Here is a 19,075-nt window from a genome sequence, read left to right on the forward strand (position 1 = left end):
GTGGGGTTTATTGTCACAGACCAAGAGAATCACTTGCTCTGAGTTGCTTGTTTTTCCTTGGCCCCACAAAGCCTTTTCTAGTGCAGGCTCATTCTTCAGTAACATTGTTGTCATGTCAGATAGTTCTAGGGCAGATTTCTTAGAGTATATAGGCTCTCTGAGCTGAGGGCCATGAGCTGGTATACAAGCATTTTGGTTGTTTCATAGGAAAACCTGTGAAACAACGTTGTTCATAGATATGTTACAAATCTGAAATGTAAGATTAATGATCATTTTTACAGCCGTCCCATTGCATTCTTAATGATTGTTATGTTCTGTTTGTCTCAGCCAACATTTATAAGGTGTCCATTTCTCTCAGCTAATGTCTAATTGTTGTAGTTTACTGTTTTTAAATGTGCGTTTTTGTTATTACTGTTGTATTGCATTAGCTCCCCAAATCCCCAATGAATCAGTAGCTCAAAAGTAGTTAATTGAAGCATAAAAGTAGGGATAAAAATAGTAACATCTCTACAACTTAGAATAACATTGTAAGTCTAAATAGGAAACAAGGCTCTTGTACAAATATAGAATGTGAATCTGTCCTTAGACAAGAAAATTTTGAGTGTGATGCTTTTGCACAAGCAGCTATAAAAGGATAATGCGGATAGGTGCTATGATGATGAATATCTGATAGTTGGACTTTATTAGTCCAGTAATCCATTTCCCTCTATCCCTAGTGCATTCTGTGTAATGAAGCCATGTCAAATAGTGGCATGAAGCCATTTAAGCTTTATGTCATATTTTTTGAACAGTGATTTATTGAGCCAGCCCAGGTTTTTCTAAAAGAAGTATAAAACAGTGCTTTCCGATATGACATGGATTAATGTTTAATTTTATCTGTAAAGAAGAGACCAAATTTTGAACCAAAAACAAGTACTGGTCACATAAATTGTTAAGAAATTTGTAACACCATCCACAAAATGAATGGCAAGGATTAATGCTTGGAGGAGGAAAAATAGAGCAAGGTATTAACAAAATTTCCTCATCAAAAGAAATGGAAATATCTCATATCATTGGCATAAAAAGTGGCCAAGCAAGCACTGTCATATGAACTATACATATTCCACCTTATAGTTGAGCAGAACCACTGCTGTAAAGAATAAATTAGTTCTTGGCACAAGTGTGATCCATATATAAGGGAAAGTACTTTTCTTTTTAACACTGAAAATCCAAACCATGGGAGAAGAGGGATTTTGTTTTTGTTTTTGTTTTCATTTAATGATTACTTTGTGAATCTAATCTAGAGTGGCAAAGACAAGTTGTGAATGAGTGCCCAGGAAGGGTGCTGTTACTCGATTAAAAGAGGATGCATTTGAGTATCAGTCCACACACTGCTTTATTAACAGAAAGTGATTTGTGTTCAGCCATCTAATCTTAAATTTTGAAAGAGTAATGAAAACTAGGACTGTAGGTAATTGGAAACCGTGAAATGTGTGCCATTTCATTGTGCCATTTCAGTGTAGAAAATGGGCAGCAAGCCTTAGACTGCTTTTCCTTCCTGAAGTACTCTGGAAGATAGGAGATAGGAGCCCACTTAAGTTTTTGAAATAAGAGATAAAATTAAAACATTTCTTTAGGACAGTGGAGGACATTTCTATGTTCTCAAGTGGTTTGTTCAAGGGATGGATCTTCATAAAACACTCAGTATCTTGAATACCTGAACTATCACTTCAGGCCAAAATGTCGTGATATTTAATGTTGAGGATAAGATGTCAGTATTTTTAAAGACCAGACTGTGGTATAAATAACTCTATGGGAGTACGTCTCCTAGCAATTGATGATGTTCTTTATTCATCATAGAAAGAAATTGATAATGTACTATTTGGCTTATTTAAAACCCACATGCAGTGGTACAGTAGAAAACGAAGACATACCTTCCAGACCACTGCAACCAAAAGAGCAAAACAGGAATCAGTATGCTACTCTGTCCATCTTGAAGTGTCTAACCTTCCAGCTTTGGAATGTGGTATTCTAATCAGCCTAGCTTCTGATGGAGGCCTAAGAGTGGTCTTCAGAGAGAAATCGATCCATTATTTCTAGGTCCATGTTTGATTTGAAAAATCATAATATCAAGCAGAACCACCTGGTACCATTCTCAAATATCATTTAGCTTTGAATTGGCATTGTTTAATCAGTGGTAGTACAAATTGAAGAAACCCTAGTCAATAGAAGTGAAGTACTTGTCCATAGCGTACAAGAGCTTTGTTGTAGGGAATGTTCTTTCTAACCCTCTGCACTTTTAGAGTGTGAAATCCTTTTTCCTCTAAGAGGATTTTTCTAAGAACTTTCATCATTCAAGATGTTGATTTCTGTCATTGAGAAAGTTGAAGATGTAGGCCTTGGTGGTGTTCTTGGACCCTGTTAGACCAGAAGGCTCCATTACTGCTAAGAGTGGTGGGTGCCTGCTCTTTGATGACCCCCTGCCTCCTTTCCCTAGGAGTCTTAACTAGGAATATGCACTTGATTGATTTTGTGTTAACCCAAACTGAAGTCTATTCCTCTTGTTTTTCTGGGACAGAAACTTGCCTTCATGGTGTCTCTAGGGTTGGTAACACATGACCATCTAGAAGGTAAGTGAAGACATTCATGTTGCTGTCTTGCTTCTGGCCCAGAGTTTTGTTTCTGAAATTGGCTCTTGACTGTATTCTTAGCATAGAAAATTGGAATATATATAGAGTATGATTCAACCAGTGTGGACTTTTATTTCCTTCAGAGGGAAAATTGTCTTCCCTCTGTTTAACATTCAGACCCTCTCCTTCCTGTCATTATCCACACTACTGTCCTGGGGAAATCTCCCCAGCTTTCTGGATTAAGGTCACTTCTGTTCACTTAAAGGAACTTTTTTCCTGGCAGCATGAAGTAGCAACTGCCCCTTATAATGACATCTGACAAGTCCTTGTCTGTATTTTTCAGTCACGCTAGGTTATCAGAATCTTAAGAACAGTTACAAAACTGTATCTCTCCTTGTTATTCAATTCAAGAATGGTGAACTGTGGTCACTCAGTCTAGGTCTTTGGAGAAAGCTGTACAAACCAGTATGTGCAGTGGTCTAAAAGTAAGTCAGGACAGCTTGTTTACAAGTATTGTTTACTGTTAAGCTCTTGCTCACAGAGAGCCACACTGTGGGGCCGTGTGGTCTTGCTTTCTGATAGGTGAGAGTATATGTTCCTACATACTCATTTCCAGCAGTGTGCTTGCCTCTGTCTTGTCTGCCTGAGGATGCAGTGAAACAAGGAACTTGCCCTCTGCCCCCCAATTCTGAATTGTTGTGGGAAAACCAATAGATAAAACAACGAAGTTAATTTTTTAGTTTCTCCATACCTCTCTTCTAATGCAAATCTTTTCCTTTCCTAAGAAATCCAAAGCAAGAGGCAAGAGCGAAAAAGAAGAACAACAGCAAATCCAGTATACAGTGGAGCAGTCTTTGAGCCAGAGGTATTCCTGGCCAGCATTTTGCCCTTTCCTCACTGTTCCAGTTTTATTTTATGACTTGTTCAGCACCTGCCATCTGAAAATCTACTTAAGAGCATCACCCTAATTGCACTTGGCCAGCTTTGTGAAGTGATGGATTTTTCTCTGCTTATCACATTTCATTTTATTCACTGCTTTCCCCTTAGTTTTTTTCCTAAGTTTGAGCAGATACAAACCTACCTTAAAATTTTAATTTATCCTGACTTCATTGCACCTGTTATCTGAAGCAGAGGTAGACCTATCTGGAATAGTTCTCTGAGAGGCAAGTTATATAATAAAATCCTTTAGCACTGAGACCTTGGGGTGGTTACAGTTAACTGGTTGGCATGTTGACAGGCATATTGTGCTTGCTCTTTAGCTTGTGCCAGTGTTAGTAGTAGCCATGCTATTCAATTAGTCACCTTTCCTTCTTCAATCCTCAAAGCGTAAGAAGAGTGCCGTCACATACCTGAACAGCACAATGCATCCTGGGACCCGGAAGAGAGGTGAGTATCTCTTTGTATCTCTCCCTTGGCTGTTGCTTTTGCTGTCTGTGTTATGTTCTTCCTCCTCCCGTTGCCCATTGTTGTAGGTGCTGTCTAACTCCTATATCCCTTGAAAATAGTTTTGTTGTTACTGTTCTCAGAAGAGAGTGAGGTTTCTTATTAAAGCTCTGCATGCTGAATCAAAAGCTGACTTTCCTAGGATTCTGGCAAAGCTGACTCGGGAATGGCTTAATGTGGCATATCTGCCCCAAGCCTACCAGGCCATCTGTGAATAGCACAGTGAATAGAACAACATGTAAAAGGCAGTGTATTAGCATCCTTAAGCAGAACACAGCACTACTGTTACCAAGGTATTCTTAATAGTGTCTAAGTCATCCTGCTGCCAGGAAGGCCAGAGCATGAGTCTAAGTTTCTGTGAACTGCAGACTTTCTAGGAAGGGGAGAAGTAGCCATACAGAAAATTTGGAATCTCTGAGAAGAGGTCCTCTCCAGCTAAGGAAAAGAAAGTCACTGTCAAACAGGCTCCCAAAAGAGCTCCATTCCAATATTTCAGACCTCCCCATGGGCATTCCACCTTCCTCTTAGAGCAGAAAAAACAACAAAAGCAGCAAAAAGAGCAGCATCTCTCATCCTGCAGGTCCAAATAGGTCTTAATAGCTCAGGGTTTAAGTTTATAAACAAAGTACTGGAAGTGCTCTTTGATGTCAGTAATACATCCCAAGGTCCATTTCTCCACATGATAATGTGTCCCTGAATTATAGTTCCAGGCTAAAAAGGTTCAGAGTAAGTGGAGTAGCGTACTAATTTTTGCATATACACACACAATCTCAGGGCTACAGGAAGCTTGGGAGGTCATCCAGACCTTTTGTCTGCCTTAGGCAGGACTACAACTATACTGTCACTGCCTCCTCCCTGAAAGAAGGAGATGCACCCACTGTTAGTGACCCATTCTAATGTTTCAGCAGCCCTGTCATTCAAATAACCAAGAATATTTAGGTGGGAATCCTTAAGTAATTGCTTCGTATTGATTGCTGGACCACAGTAACCAGTGCCCATGGTTATTTTTTGTTGTTTTGTTGTTTTGTTGTTTTCGACAGTTTTTTAGTGACCTCTGATGCAGTTTTCTGAATGGAACCCCCAGCCAGAGGCCACAGTTAATTGGCTGCTAGTAAGCAGTATCTGCTAAGAGTACAGGGCATAAATGAGCCTGAAAGACCTTGGCATCCCTTATCAAGGTCAGAGGATAAAAGCCTGCATTCACAATGCCTAGGGTCTGCCTTCTGTAGGTAAACAAAGAGTGTTCATCTTCTGCTTCCCCTTCTAGCAGCACTAAATTTCCTTCAAAAGAGAAACCAGTAAGATCTGTCTTTGTACTGTAGGCATTGCCAGTTTTACGTAGATAGGTAATATTTGTATAATGTGTGACTGAATCATGAATCTTGTTCATATTACTAATATAAATTATCACAGTTGGCAAAGCCATAATCCTCTGTACCATTTACCAGTGCTTGTAGGCAAGTTTGTGCCTCTCTGGCTTTTTTATTCCCCTTTGGTATGCTGAGCACACCCTTTTGTTCACTCACAGCTTAGAAGCTGTATCCCTGACCCTTAGAGGACAAGGACCCTGACTTAGGTAGGTCATAAAGCAAGAGTGGTTAACCTAGACTTTCTATACCCATTAGGTCCTCTGTAGCCGGGAGGTTTGATTGAAAATGCTCTTGCTCAAATCAGGTCTTTGAGCAGTGTTGCTGAAGACAGTGCTTTTCTGAGACTTTGGAACGGTCCCAGTTTTTAGACATGTAATTTACCAGAACGTTTATGATGTAAAGTGGGGGAGACAACTCTCAATCAACTGGGGAGGGTATCTGAGACTAGATAAATTTGATAAATTCATTATCAAATCCAGAGCATATTTTTAGCTCTTAGTTTCTGGTTACTCCCAGACCTTATCTCTCTCTACACCTATCAGCAATGGGCAAGAATAATTAACTTGAATTTTGCCTCTTCCCTTTGCCTCTTTTCACCCTTACAAGAGTGACAATGACCAAAATGTAGACAGGAAAGACAAGGAAAAACAGAAATCTTAAATAAATCAGTTTATGGGGATTTAGAATCGTTAATATTACGGAAGAATGATGGTTGTAGAGAAACCTTAGAGAACAATATGCAAAAAAATGGGAGATAGAATAAAATAAATTCTTATTCCTGGCCTTGGCTCCCACTGGGCTTTGACATCTTGGTTTGTTCACTAGAAATCTCATAATAGTGCAGGAACTTCACTATAGTCTGCACAAGGCGAGGTCCTTTAACATAATCCAGCACCTTCTGTCATTCTCCAAGGCTCACTAGTCCTCCTGTAGATGTTTCTGATGACATTTAAATCTTTGCTTCTCTTCCTCTCTTTGGAACTGTTATATTAACCTTCTGTCTGCTACCTCACTTCCTTTTCCATGCTAGCCAATGAGGAACACTGGCCAAAGGTATGTGAGATCATTTTTCCCCCTTTCTTTCCCTCCCCCTTTTTTCCCTTTTGTTCCCTTCTCTTGGTATATAGGTCGTCCTCCAAAATACAATGCAGTGCTGGGGTTTGGAGCCCTTACCCCAACATCCCCCCCATCCAGTCATCCTGACTCCCCTGAAAATGAAAAGACAGAGACCACATTCATTTTCCCTGCACCTGTTCAGCCTGTGTCCCTGCCCAGCCCCACCTCCACAGACGTAAGTAACTTGGGAAAAGCTCATTTTCTTTCCAAGAGCTTAAATTGGGGAAAACCATTATCATATGTTGTCTCCTTACCAACTTGCATCACTTTGACTGACTCTGGAATGGCAATAATCCCTTCAGGACATTTATGCCATGTAAGGCAGCATACTTCAGGGGTCCCCAGTTCTTCCATATCTTGAGAATCATGTTAAATATAACATCAGGAAGTTCAGTAAGATTTTCAGAAATCAATGTGCCATGAATGAGTTCTCAGAAAGTGGGATGGGGTCGGGAATTCAGTTCATAAAATGTTGAGATATGCAAGTCTCTATCACCAGTGTTTTGTGGATGGGGAAGGAATAAGGCATACATTCCCCTAGCAGCTCTTATTTCCTACTTCATATTGAATTCAAGAACTGGAAATCTTTTCTTTAAAGCAACTTTTTTTCAGGAGAGTTGATCAAAAACAGGTTCCTGAAAAAGTGTCAAGTACTTAATAACCCTTCACCCGGAAGTTGCAGTAGTGTGCACTGGTGCTCTGAGTTCCTAAGTGAGCATTGACAAGGCAATGATAGCTTCCCATTCAGTCATTCACTCAACAAATACCTATAGAGCATTACCCTGCTGAGGAGGCACCATTCTTAAAGCTGGAGACCTAGCAAGGGACAAAATCAACTCTGCCCTCAAGGAACTCAGGTTCCATTGGAAAAGGCAGATAAGCAAATGAATATATTATAATTTAAAGTAGTGATAAGTGCTGTGATGAAAAATGAAATAGAATAAGGACATACAGAGTGATGGCAGGAGAGGAGGTTGAAATTTTATGAAGAATGGCAAGAAAAAAACTCTGATAGGAAGTGAAGGAGTGAACGTGAGAGTATCTAGAGGAATAGTGTTCCATATAGAATAAACAGCAGTGCAGAAGCCTGAGATGTAGTGTGCATGGCATATTGGAAGAAAAGCAACAATGCCTGGGTAGTTGGGAAAGGAGCGGGTAGGCAAGAGGTTTAGGAGATGAGTCCCGAGAGTTGGCAGGGACAGTCATGCAGGGCCTTGTGGCTTTCACTGAGTGAGATGGGAGACCAGTGGAGAGTTTTGAGTAGGACAGTGATGTAATTTTTTTCAACTTTTATTTTTCAACTTTTTAAACCTTGCAGAAAAGTTTCAATAATGGTACAAAGAACAAATGTATACCCTTCATTTACATTCAGTTTTTAACATTTTGCCACATATGCTTCCCCCTCCCATATACACAGACACATACACACATACACACATTCACTTTTTTTGCTGAACCAGTTGAGAGGAAGTTACAGACATCATGAATCTTCACCCCTAAATACTTAATACCTCAGGGTATCTCTCCTGTAGCTGCAATGTGGTTATCAAATTGAGGAAACTTGACATTGATGTTAACATATAATAGAGAGTCTATATTCAGATTTCTCCAATTATCCCAATAATGGCCTTTGTGGCACTTTTTTCTTCTCCAAGGTCGTTCCTGAGAGTTATTGTCATGATGTTATCTTTGGTCTCCTTTATTCTGGAGCAGTTTCTCAGCCTTTATTTGTCTTTTATGTTATTAACATTTTTTAAAAGTGGCCAGGAGGAGAAAACTAAGATGGCGGCTAGGTGAGACAGGGCAAAAAAACACCTCTGTGAAAAACACTAGATAAAAACCAGAAAGTGACTCAGAAAACCGGTTACAGTGATGTGCCAGCTGGACGAGGTCTGCTAATTCCACAGGGGCCGTATACTTGGTGAAACCGGGAGTTGGCATTCTGAAACAAGTGAGTAAGCTGGCTGGAAGACCTACAGCCATGCGGTGGTCTGGGGAAGCCAGGGTTTGGCGTTTGGAGACCGACTGGCTCTTTTAAAAAAAAAAAAAAGGGGGGGCGGAACCCAGAAGCGGCTGCATTTGCGATAGTGGGAACCACAAAGTAAAACACAACAAGAGGGGGCTGGGCCGGCCTCTCAGTGTCTGGCCTGTAAGATAGCCCACTGCAGATACCCTCGGGGCCGGGGGAACGGAGGGGAGAGCCGGAAGCAGAAAGAAACCCCGCGGCTAGCAGCTGGCTCCCTGGAGGGCTGGATAAACTCCTGCCTGGGGCCATGCCCACAGCCCAGAGCCCTGCCAGTTGTCCCGGAGCTGGGAAGAAGGAACTGTGCGAGGAGGGGGGTGTTGAGATGCCCTGTTCGGCCATCTTTGCATCAGGCTGAAAGCGCCCCTGCACAGCCCGGCGGCCCGGGGCTTCCCTTGAGGGACGGCGCGCACTGGTGACATAGCACGGCATTCCCTCAGCAGAGGTCCTGGAGGATCGTGGCTGGGAGGGGGGACCCGCTCGGAGAACCCAGGGACACTACGCCAAGTCCAGTGGTTTGTGGGACAGTGAGAGAGAGGATCTGGGGCTGAAATGAAATGAAGGCTTAGACTCTTGCGGGGCCTTGAATCTCCGGGAACCTGGGGGATTTGAATATTAAAGCTGTCCTTCCTCCCTGGCCATCCATACACACGCCCCACATTCAGGGCGGATGGCTCCAGCAACACACCCAAACTGAGTTCTCCAACTGAACCCCACAAGAATCATTTCCCCACACACTGTGGGGACAAGGTGGAGAACTGAGTTGAGGGGTATAGATGACTCACAGACGCCATCTGCTGGTTAGTTAGAGAAAGTGTACACCACCAAACTGTGTTTCTGAAAAATTAGATTGATATCCTTTATTCTTTTACAACTTGAAAGAACCCTATCAAGCAAAGCAAATGCCAAGAGGTCAAAAACAACAGAAAATCTTGATGCGTATGATAAAACCAGACAATATGGAGAATCCAACTCCAAACACACAAATCAAGATATCGGAAGAGAGACAGTACCTGGCACAATTAATCAAAGAACTACAAGTGAGGAATGAAAACATGGCAAAGGATTTAAGGACGTTAAGAAGACCATGGCCCAGGATATAAGCGACATAAAGAAGACCCTAAAGAGCATAAAGAAGAAATTGCAAGAGTAAATAAAAAAATAGAAGATCTTATGGAAATAAAAGGAACTGTTGGCCAAATTAAAAAGACTCTGGATATTCACAATACAAGACTAGAGGAAGCCGAACAACATCTCAGTGTCCTAGAAGTCCACAGAACAGGAAATGAAAGGACAAAAGAAAGAATGGAGAAAAAAATAAAAAAAATCGAAATGGATCTCAGGGATATGATAGATAAAATAAAACGTCCAAACTTAAGACTCATTGGTGTCCCAGAAGGGGAAGAGAAGGGTAAAGGTCTAGAAAGAGTATTCGAAGAAATTGTTGGGGAAAAGTTCCCCAACCTTCTACACAATATAAACACACAAAGCATAAATGCCCAGCAAACTCCAAATAGAATAAATCCAAATAAACTCACTCTGAGGCATATTCTGATCAGACTCCCAAACACTGAAGAGAAGGAGCAAGTTCTGAAAGCAGCAAGAAAAAAGCAATTCACCACATACAAAGGAAACAACATAAGACTAAGTAGTGACTACTCAGCGGCCACCATGGAGGCGAGAAGGCAGTGGCATGACATATTTAAAATTCTGAGAGAGAAAAATTTCCAACCAAGAATGCTTTATCCAGAAAAACTCTCCTTCAAATTTGAGGGAGAGCTTAAAATTTTCACAGACAAACAACTGCTGAGAGACTGCCAATAAAAGACCTGCCCTACTTAAGATACTAAAGGGAACCCTACCGACAGAGAAACAAAGAAAGGAGACAGAGATATAGAGAATTTTAAGATATATATAGTACCTTACGTCCCAAATCACCAGGACACTCATTTTTCTCTAGTGATCACAGATCTTTCTCCAGAAGGGACCATAAACTGGGACATAAAACAAGCCTCAAGAAATTAAAAAAAAAAAAAAAATTGAATATACTCAAAGCACATTCTCCAACCACAATGGAATACAAATAGAAGTCAATAATTTTTGAACTGTAACTCCACTATTTACTTCCTGCATGATATACACAAACTCTAATGACAAATCAGTGGTTTTGAACTCAATGTAAAATATGTAATTTTAGACAACTATATAAATATGGGGGAATGGAGGAGTTTAGGAACACAGTTTATGTGTCCTATTGAAGTGAAAGTGGTATCAAAGAAAAACAAGATTGATAGGGATTTAAGAGGTTAATTTTAAGCCCCACAGTAAACACAAAGAAATTATCAGAGAATATAACCATAGAGATGAAAAGTAGAGTTTGGGTTAAGAGAAATGGGGGAAGGGGCAATGGGGAGTCAAGAAATGAGTGTAGGGTTGCTGTTTGAGGTGAAGGGAAATTTCTAGTAATGGATGGTGGGAAAGAGCATTACAACATTCTAAATGTGATTAATCCCACTAATGGAAGAGTAGGGAGGGGGTGGAATGGGAAGATTTAGGCAGTATATATGTTTCCACAACTGAAAAAAAAAGAAAAAAGACAGTCTAAATAGATGACAATTGAATGCCAAGGATGAACTTGGATGGGATTGGAGGATGGAGGACAGGTGGCTCAAAGGAACACAGTTGAGACATAAGGAAAAGGAAATATAGAATGTAAGCTTTGTATCATTGTTGAATCTCTTGTACTTCTTAGCTGCGCTTAATGGGATTGCATAAAAGAGTGTTTTTGTTCATGGGAAGTGTATACGTCAATTATAGTGTTTATTCAAGGATGTGTGCAGCTAGCTCTCATATGTTCAGAAGACAGAGCAATAGATGATGGATGATAGATAGGGAGGGAGGGAGGGAAAGAAACAGCAATGTGACAGCATGTTAAACTTGATGGATTGAGCTATCAGGGGAGGGGGGTCAGGGTATGATTTTCTGTGTATGGGGTTAGTATTGTTTTTGCAACTGTGCCTATAACTTTGAATTTATTTCAAAATTAAAAAAGAAAAAAGAAAAACAAACAAAAAAAAGTGGCCAGGAGCTGTGTAGAATGTCCTTCCATTTGGATTGTCTGATTATTTCCTCAAGAATAGGTTCAAGTTATGCATTTTTTATAGAAACACTAAATAAGTGATAAGTCCTTCTTAGCGCATCACAACAGGAGGTACATGATATCAGTTTGTTCCATTGTTGTTGGTGATAACGTTCATCTCTTGATTAAGATAGTTTCCATCAAATTTCTCTATTTGTAAAGATGCCTTTTTCCTCTGGTGGAGATAGCTTTGAGTTTGTATAAATATCCAAGTCCCCAGCAAACTAGTACTCAATGGTTTTAGTATCCTTTGGTGAGTCTGGCCTACATGTTTTGTTTTTAAGATATTTTCAGAATCATTTGGGTTTAAAAAGATGACTGTGAATGTTTAGTAAAGTTGATTGTAAAGGTTCGGAAATGGATAGTACAATACTGTGTGATGGTAGCAAAGTACTGTAAGTGTAAGAAACAAAGCTGAGTGTGAGTATAGTTGAAAGAAGAAGGCTAGGGTTGTGTGTTTCAGTAGAAAAAAAACTAGAAGATAAAAACTGGGACTGTATAACTTAGCAAAACTTAGAGTAGATGATGACAGTGGTTAATTGTACAAATATAAGATGTTCTTAAATGAACTAGAACAAACATCACTATTACAGGGTGTTAATAATAGGGTGGTATATGGGAAAAATACAATTAATGGAAACTAAGGGCTATAGTACATAATATTCTTCCATTAATTGTAAGAAAGGCACCATACAAAAGCTAAATGTCATTAGTGGGGGCTGTAAGAAGTATGGGATTTTTTGTTTGTTTTTTCAAAAGAAATGAGAATGTTCTCATTGTGATGGTGAATGCATAACTATGTGATTATACCAAGAGCCATTGATTATACACTTAGGATGGATTATATGGTATGGGAATAAAACTGTTAAAATAAAGCAATGTGATTGGTCGAGGGGGAGGGACCCTGTGTCTGACATGAGGAGACGAGACTGTGGGAGGATAGGGTGGAAGCAAGGAGACCAGTTAGGACTGTTGCAGTCATGCTAGGCCGAATAGAATGGTAGCAGTAGAGATGGAGAAAAGTGATGGAGTCTGAATTTATTTTGAAGAGTGAGCAGGATTGGATATGGGGTATGGTAAAAAGAGAAGACTGAAGGATGAATCCAAAGTTTTTGGCCTAAGCAACTAGAAGGATGAAGCTACCATATGCTGAGAAGCAAGGGGAGGGGGTTGGTGAATTACAAGAGGAACAGATTAGAGGAGGAAACCCAAGAGTTCTATTTGTATGTGTCCCATTTCTTTTGTGAATTAACAAAGCTTGTCTTTCAACATCTTTGGGTAAAATGTCCTCTGGGCTTGAAGAGCCTCAGAACTTACTACTACTGACCTTACCTCTCTCCAAAGAGCAAAAGAATACATTTGAACATTGAGTTAAATTCCAGAAGAAATAAAGGAAGTGTTATCTTTGGAGAAGCAGGGTCATAGAAGAGTTCTGTTCTCTGGCAGGTTGCCTTTCTTGGACATAGCTGATGGCCACAGATTCAGCATTGCTCTAAAGATTCAGAGTTGAGTCCTGCTTTCCTGATTTTTGACATTAGTAATTGGTGCAGGGTTTCTGACATCAACAGTCCTGTTAATGAGCACCAGGAGTCCCTGTCAGAAATCTTGTTGGCTATTGCCAAAGGATTGTCCCGGCTTTTCCTCAACTGAAGCATGGCCAAAGGGATTGCCAGCTCATAGGCTTCTTGATAGAGATCTCCCTCCAAGGTATTACACATAAGTCAGGGAACAGATGATTTTGTATTTCTGCACGTGCGTCTCTTTCCTAAACAAGATAGTTTTTATTTTTTGTTATTTTTGGTTGAAGGAGTTTATGGTTTTCTCTGAGACTGAACCCAAAGGGTCCACTCAGATCAGATCACAAACTAAAAGCTTCTGTCAGGTTTCATCTTAAAATGCAAACATTGTTCTTTTCTGAAATCTAAAGGTGAAAGAAAGCTTTTCTGAAACTGCTAAATATGTTCAGAACCTCCTAAGTTAAACCCAATGGAATGGATTTTTTTTTTAAAGATAATTGATTCTACTTTTATAGTCTCCCAACAGTGGCAGTGATTAAAATCAACACACAGGCCTCTGCATGTTTGCTGCTGGGTAGCATAAGCCCCAACAACATTAATTAAACAATAACTGTTGAGAAGTAGGCATTTCCTGGGGATCAATAACCATCTAGAAGGAGTTGATCATTCAAGACCCAGCCAGACACTAATCCTCAGGATACACCTTGTTGCCACTGTCATCATTTTTATAAGAAGGGAAGATATGTTGACAAAATTATAAAAAAATTTAGCAATGATGAAGTTGCAGTTGACAGCCTAGCCTAGTTGTTTCCAGCAAATACATGTCCTCAGCTGCTAGCAACGAATCATGGGTCAGTCATCTTTCAGCTTACCACTTGGTTTATGGTAATAATTTGATCAGTCATTAAAGCCTCAGCCTTTGACTTGGGCAGTACCTCCATGGGACTTCCTCTGCCCTCTTTAGGCAAAGAACCTATTCTATATGGAAGAAATATCTTGGCATGTTGTATTCATTTCCATGGGCAGCAGTTCTCAAAGTGTGATCTGGAGGTCCCTGAGACTCTTTCAGAGTGTCCAGGAAATCAAAACTATTTTCATGATAACACTAAAATGCCATTTGCTGTTTTCATGCTCATTCTCTTAACAGTGACGAGTGGAGTTTTCCAGACACTACATGACATATGATGATATCATCATTCTGAACGGCTAATGGAATGTGTACTTACATGTTTTTGTGCTTTAAAAGTTTCTCATACGCTATTTTTTAACTTCCTGTGAATCTGTATTTCAAAATGAAAGTTAAAATACACAGTAAATATCAATATATAGTCACATAAACAAAAGCTCTTTGGGGTCCTCAGTAGGAGTGTAAAAGGGTCCTGACACTATAAAGACTGAGAACTGCTGCTATAGGATATGTAAATAGGATAGGGGTTTTTTTCTTTCCTTTAGAAACTTGGAAGAAATTACTCAGCCTTTATTTTATGTACTTTTTGCCTTCCACTTCTTGATGTTCTCCTACTCGGGAGCAAAGAAAAGTGAGCAGAACTCTGGTTACCTTACTGAATCCCTCTGAATAAGATGTCCAGTTTGTCTTATTTACTCCATCACTGTTAATTTTATCTACAGTTCATGTAAAACAGTCTCTGAAATAATAAAATTAAAAAAAAAAAGCTTCCTAAAAATGTAGATTTGTAAGTGGTTTCCTACTAGAAGAGCACCCTCAGCCTTATTTTTAAAATGAAAGAAAAAAAGTCATGGTTGTCCTAAGGATGAAACATTTCCTCTTTTGGTGCCGAGAAGTTGCACTGTCAGACTGCATTCTCTTGTAACATTTTTGCACATGACCAAGTATCTTTTTTACTGATCAGAGCTGACATTACCTTACTAAGAAAGATTAAAATCCATCCACCCTATGATATATCTTTTAACTTTTTGCAGCGGGTGTTCAGTGCTGCCAGACAACCTAGTGAGTTATAGAGAAAGTTTCCTTTCCTTTAGAAAGAAACTGTAGGTCAGTGAAGGCATGCTCCTTCAGTGGTAGTTGTGGAGGGGATTGTAGCATAGAAAGGAATAACTGGGTATTGTTCTATCATTGCTTCTTGTGTAAAATTTCTTTATTAGGCCCTCTGACAGAATAGCCTAGAAATCTGTAACAGCACAATGGAAGTAAAAAAGGGTCTAATCCAGGCTGTGGAGTTGACTTGCTGGGTAAACCTCTGATACATCCCTCCAGTCTCTCCTTCCATTGTTATCCTTGCCGATGGCAACAGTCTCGTTCAGAGAACAGGCTGGGGATTGACTTGCTGAAAAATACCTCTTTAATTCTCTTGAATAGTTTGTTTCCTTTCGGTAGTTTCCTCTCCAAATTTTAAGCAGTTCTGCCCCACCACCCACCATCGTGCCTTCTGTTCAGAGCTCCAGCAGACTTACCTGAGTACTAAAACCATTACTGGTGGGGGTGAGAGAGAGACAGAGTGGATTAGGGTGCTCTTCTTTTTCCATCTGGTGAACTATTTTATAGGTAGGAATAAAGCCTTCAGAATAGAACAGTCCATTGAATAGCAAATGCCAAATACTTATTTTATGAGAACATTGTCAGCTGTTTCTTTGACTTTTTAAATTCATGTTAGAATGCTCATATGATCTAATATGCTCCTGACTTAATCTTTTTCCATTTGAACTTTCACTGTATTTCTCCTCTCTGAGTAAGAGAGTTTAGCAAAACTCTCTTTTCCCAACTGTCTTCTTTCCCAACCCTTCTAAACTTCCCCCTAAAATGATAGGTAATGATTTAAATGTGGTGATTTGTGCCATATTGTGAAAACACTTTGATGAACCAATTTCAGTTTCTCTAAACTTGCTGATTCGTGATTTGGACTCTACCAAAACAATAATAAATGCTGAACTATCACCTGTAAAGTTAATTTGATCTAGGTGACTGCAGACTTTCTGTAAACTCTACTTGAAAATTAAGAAAACTGTCCCCACCCAGGGAACCTTGGCTGTTTGAAGCAGGAAGGGGCTTGTGCCACTGGGAATTCCTACTTTTCTTGAACACTCTTGAAAAGTGATTGTCCTAAAACATTTATATGCATCCAGAATGTGCATGTCAGTGTTTAAATTTTCCCTTTTTTGTCCTTTCTCTTACCTTTCCTCTCAATTTCATAGGGTGATATCCATGAGGATTTTTGCAGTGTTTGCAGAAAAAGTGGCCAGTTGCTGATGTGTGATACATGTTCCCGTGTATATCATCTGGACTGCTTAGACCCTCCTCTGAAAACAATTCCCAAGGGCATGTGGATCTGTCCCAGATGTCAGGACCAGGTACTGTGGGTCAGACAGGGTGAGGAGCCACAAAGTGGTAAAGGCAACACGTTAAGGTCAATTCCTTTGCCCTCTGACCTAGGGGAATGGTGGAGTCTCTTGTAGGTCTCCGTAGTTCTTCTCCAGGCCACATCCTCCCTGTTTATGATGTAACACTCAGTCAGATAGCACTCGGTCCTGAGAGCTTCTCCATTGTTCTAAGGAGGCAGTGATTCCATGCACAGGTGGCAAGACCCTTTTAGAGTGACTTTATCTTTTTGTTTTTTTATAGACTTGATCCGTCAAAGTCTATAAGACTTTCTGCCCCATTCTCTAAGAATGTTCCCAAAGCCGTATATGCTTTTGAAACTCCTCTTTGGGAATAAAATCTGTAAAGGAAAGTGCCCAATCAGTTGTTTAATTTAAATGACACTTTTAACAGGATCAGAGAACTAACTGTAAAGTGCTATCTTGATATTTCACGGACTTGAAAGGCAGACATACTGTTAACTGTCATGGTGCCCTCCCTCCTCTGGTTTCTGATCTCTTTTTTCTCAACTATCCATGTAGCTTTATGACTTTATGTTTTTATTATAAGCTGCCCTAAGTCTTTTTTGGAAGTAGGTAAAATATTTATTTAAGCCCAGTAGCTCAGCAGGCTTTCTTAGGAAAACGGACTTGAGAGAATTCTGGTTCTTCCATTTTAATCTTAGCCCTTGTCCTACTCTCTCTATAATGTGGTAGAGAGAGTTCTCTCCATGCTCTCTTCCTAATGCTTCTTCACGACTCATAATTTTCTATACCAAGTCTAGATTATACTTTAGTATTTGGAACTGAAATTTAATTTCCCTGGCCACACTCTCTTTGAGGGGTATATAAAGCCAAAATTGAAACAGGTAGCCCATGTCAGATCAAAGATGAGACTGCCAGGGGCTACTGCTGTCATCCTGACTTGCCGCCTTAATGTTGGTGGTTCTAGCTATCAGGAGTGGTCAGGGTCATGTGGTATATCTGAGTAGATAAAGTGAGCTGCCTAGGAAAGCCTCTAAGACTGGGCTCAGGTAGCTTGTCTCTTCCTACTTTTGAGCCTCATTAAGCCAGGCTTTTACCTGGAATTTTATAGTCCAGAAATTATAGACTAGGGTTTTACAACACTGCCATCCTTCCATTTTGTCTGCCATAGACCCCACTGCTTGCTATGTACATAGGGGATGTACATTTATACCTTCTTCTTAAGGTACAATTCTAAAATCTTTTCAGATGCTGAAAAAGGAAGAAGCAATTCCATGGCCTGGCACTTTAGCAATTGTTCATTCCTATATTGCCTACAAAGCAGGTAAAGAATTACCCATACCCTCCTTTTTTTTGGTATGCCTTCCCTGCTTGAAAATATATATAAAGAGAAAATAGATAAATGGGACCTCTCAAAATTAAAAAATTTGCGGCCTCAAAGGGCTGTATCATGAAAGTAAAACAACATGCTAGCATAGCCTGCACAACTGGAGAAAATATTTGTAAACCACATATCCAATAAGGGTTTAATATCCAGAATACATAGAGAAATCCTTCATCTCAACAACAAAAAGATAAACAATGCATTTTAAAAATGGACAAAAGACTTGATTAGACATTTCTCCAAAGAAGTTGTACAAATGACCAAAAAGCACATGAAAAGATGCTCAACATTAGCCTTTAGAGAAATGCAAATCAAAACCACAATGAGAAACCATTTCAATCCATTAGAATGGCTACTATTTAAAAACTAGTAATGGAACACTCATTCGTTGTTGGTAGGAATGTAAAATGGTGCAACTGCTATGGAAGACAGTTTGGCAGTTTCTCAGAAATTTATCTATAGAATTATCATATGTCCTGGCAGTCCCACTTCTAGGTATATACCCAAAAGAATTGAAAGCAGGGACTCAAAACAGATGCACACTGATGTTCATAGTGGTGTTATTCACAATTGCCAAAAGATGGAAGCAACTAAGTGTCCATCAACCAATAAACCAAATGTGGTATGTGCAAACAATGGAATATTAAATCCGCTGTAAAAAGGAATGAGGTACTTTGACCAAAAGGGAGAAAAGAAATGAAACAAAATAAAGTTTCAGTGGCAAGAGATTTCAAATAGAGTTGGGAAGTCATTCTGGAGATTACTCTTATGCATTTTATTCCTTTTTACTTTCCAGTGTATTAGAATAGCTAGAAGGAAATACCTGAATCTGTTGAACTGTAATCCAGTAGACTTGATTCTTGATGATAATTGTAGAACCATATAACTTTTTATCGTGTGACCGTGTGATTGTGAAAACCTTGTGACTGACACTCCCTGGATCCAGTGTACGGGGAAGATGAGTAATAAAATAAAGACAAAAAAAAGATATAAATAATGAGGGGAAGGTATAAGGGGTATGGGATGTCTTGGGTGTTCATTTTTATTTTAATTTTTATATTTTTTCTTTATTTTGGAGTAATGAAAATGTTCTAAAATTGATAATGGCTATGAATGCACAACTATAAGATGATTCTGTGAATCATTGATTGTACAC

The 19,075-nt window shown here is 39.6% G+C and overlaps 1 protein-coding gene across 20 annotated transcripts in view; it reads left to right on the forward strand.

Annotated features, from left to right (window-relative positions):
• PHF21A (PHD finger protein 21A) overlaps positions 1–19,075 on the forward strand; it is a 282,142-nt gene that overhangs the window by 256,147 nt on the left and 6,920 nt on the right. For 16 of the 20 annotated variants that reach the window (XM_037838633.1, XM_037838635.1, XM_037838639.1 and 13 more), the window contains 6 exons: positions 2,558–2,609; positions 3,395–3,474; positions 3,935–3,995; positions 6,550–6,713; positions 16,389–16,544; positions 17,784–17,859. In XM_037838633.1, the coding sequence (XP_037694561.1) occupies positions 2,558–2,609; positions 3,395–3,474; positions 3,935–3,995; positions 6,550–6,713; positions 16,389–16,544; positions 17,784–17,859 (589 nt within the window). Of the gene's footprint in view, positions 1–2,557; positions 2,610–3,394; positions 3,475–3,934; positions 3,996–6,452; positions 6,476–6,549; positions 6,714–16,388; positions 16,545–17,783; positions 17,860–19,075 lie in introns of all 20 variants that reach the window. The other 4 variants (XM_037838648.1, XM_037838652.1, XM_037838650.1 and 1 more) reach the window with 1 other exon arrangement.

Source organism: Choloepus didactylus, chromosome 6, assembly GCF_015220235.1.
Source record: "Choloepus didactylus isolate mChoDid1 chromosome 6, mChoDid1.pri, whole genome shotgun sequence".
NCBI lineage: Eukaryota > Metazoa > Chordata > Mammalia > Pilosa > Megalonychidae > Choloepus > Choloepus didactylus.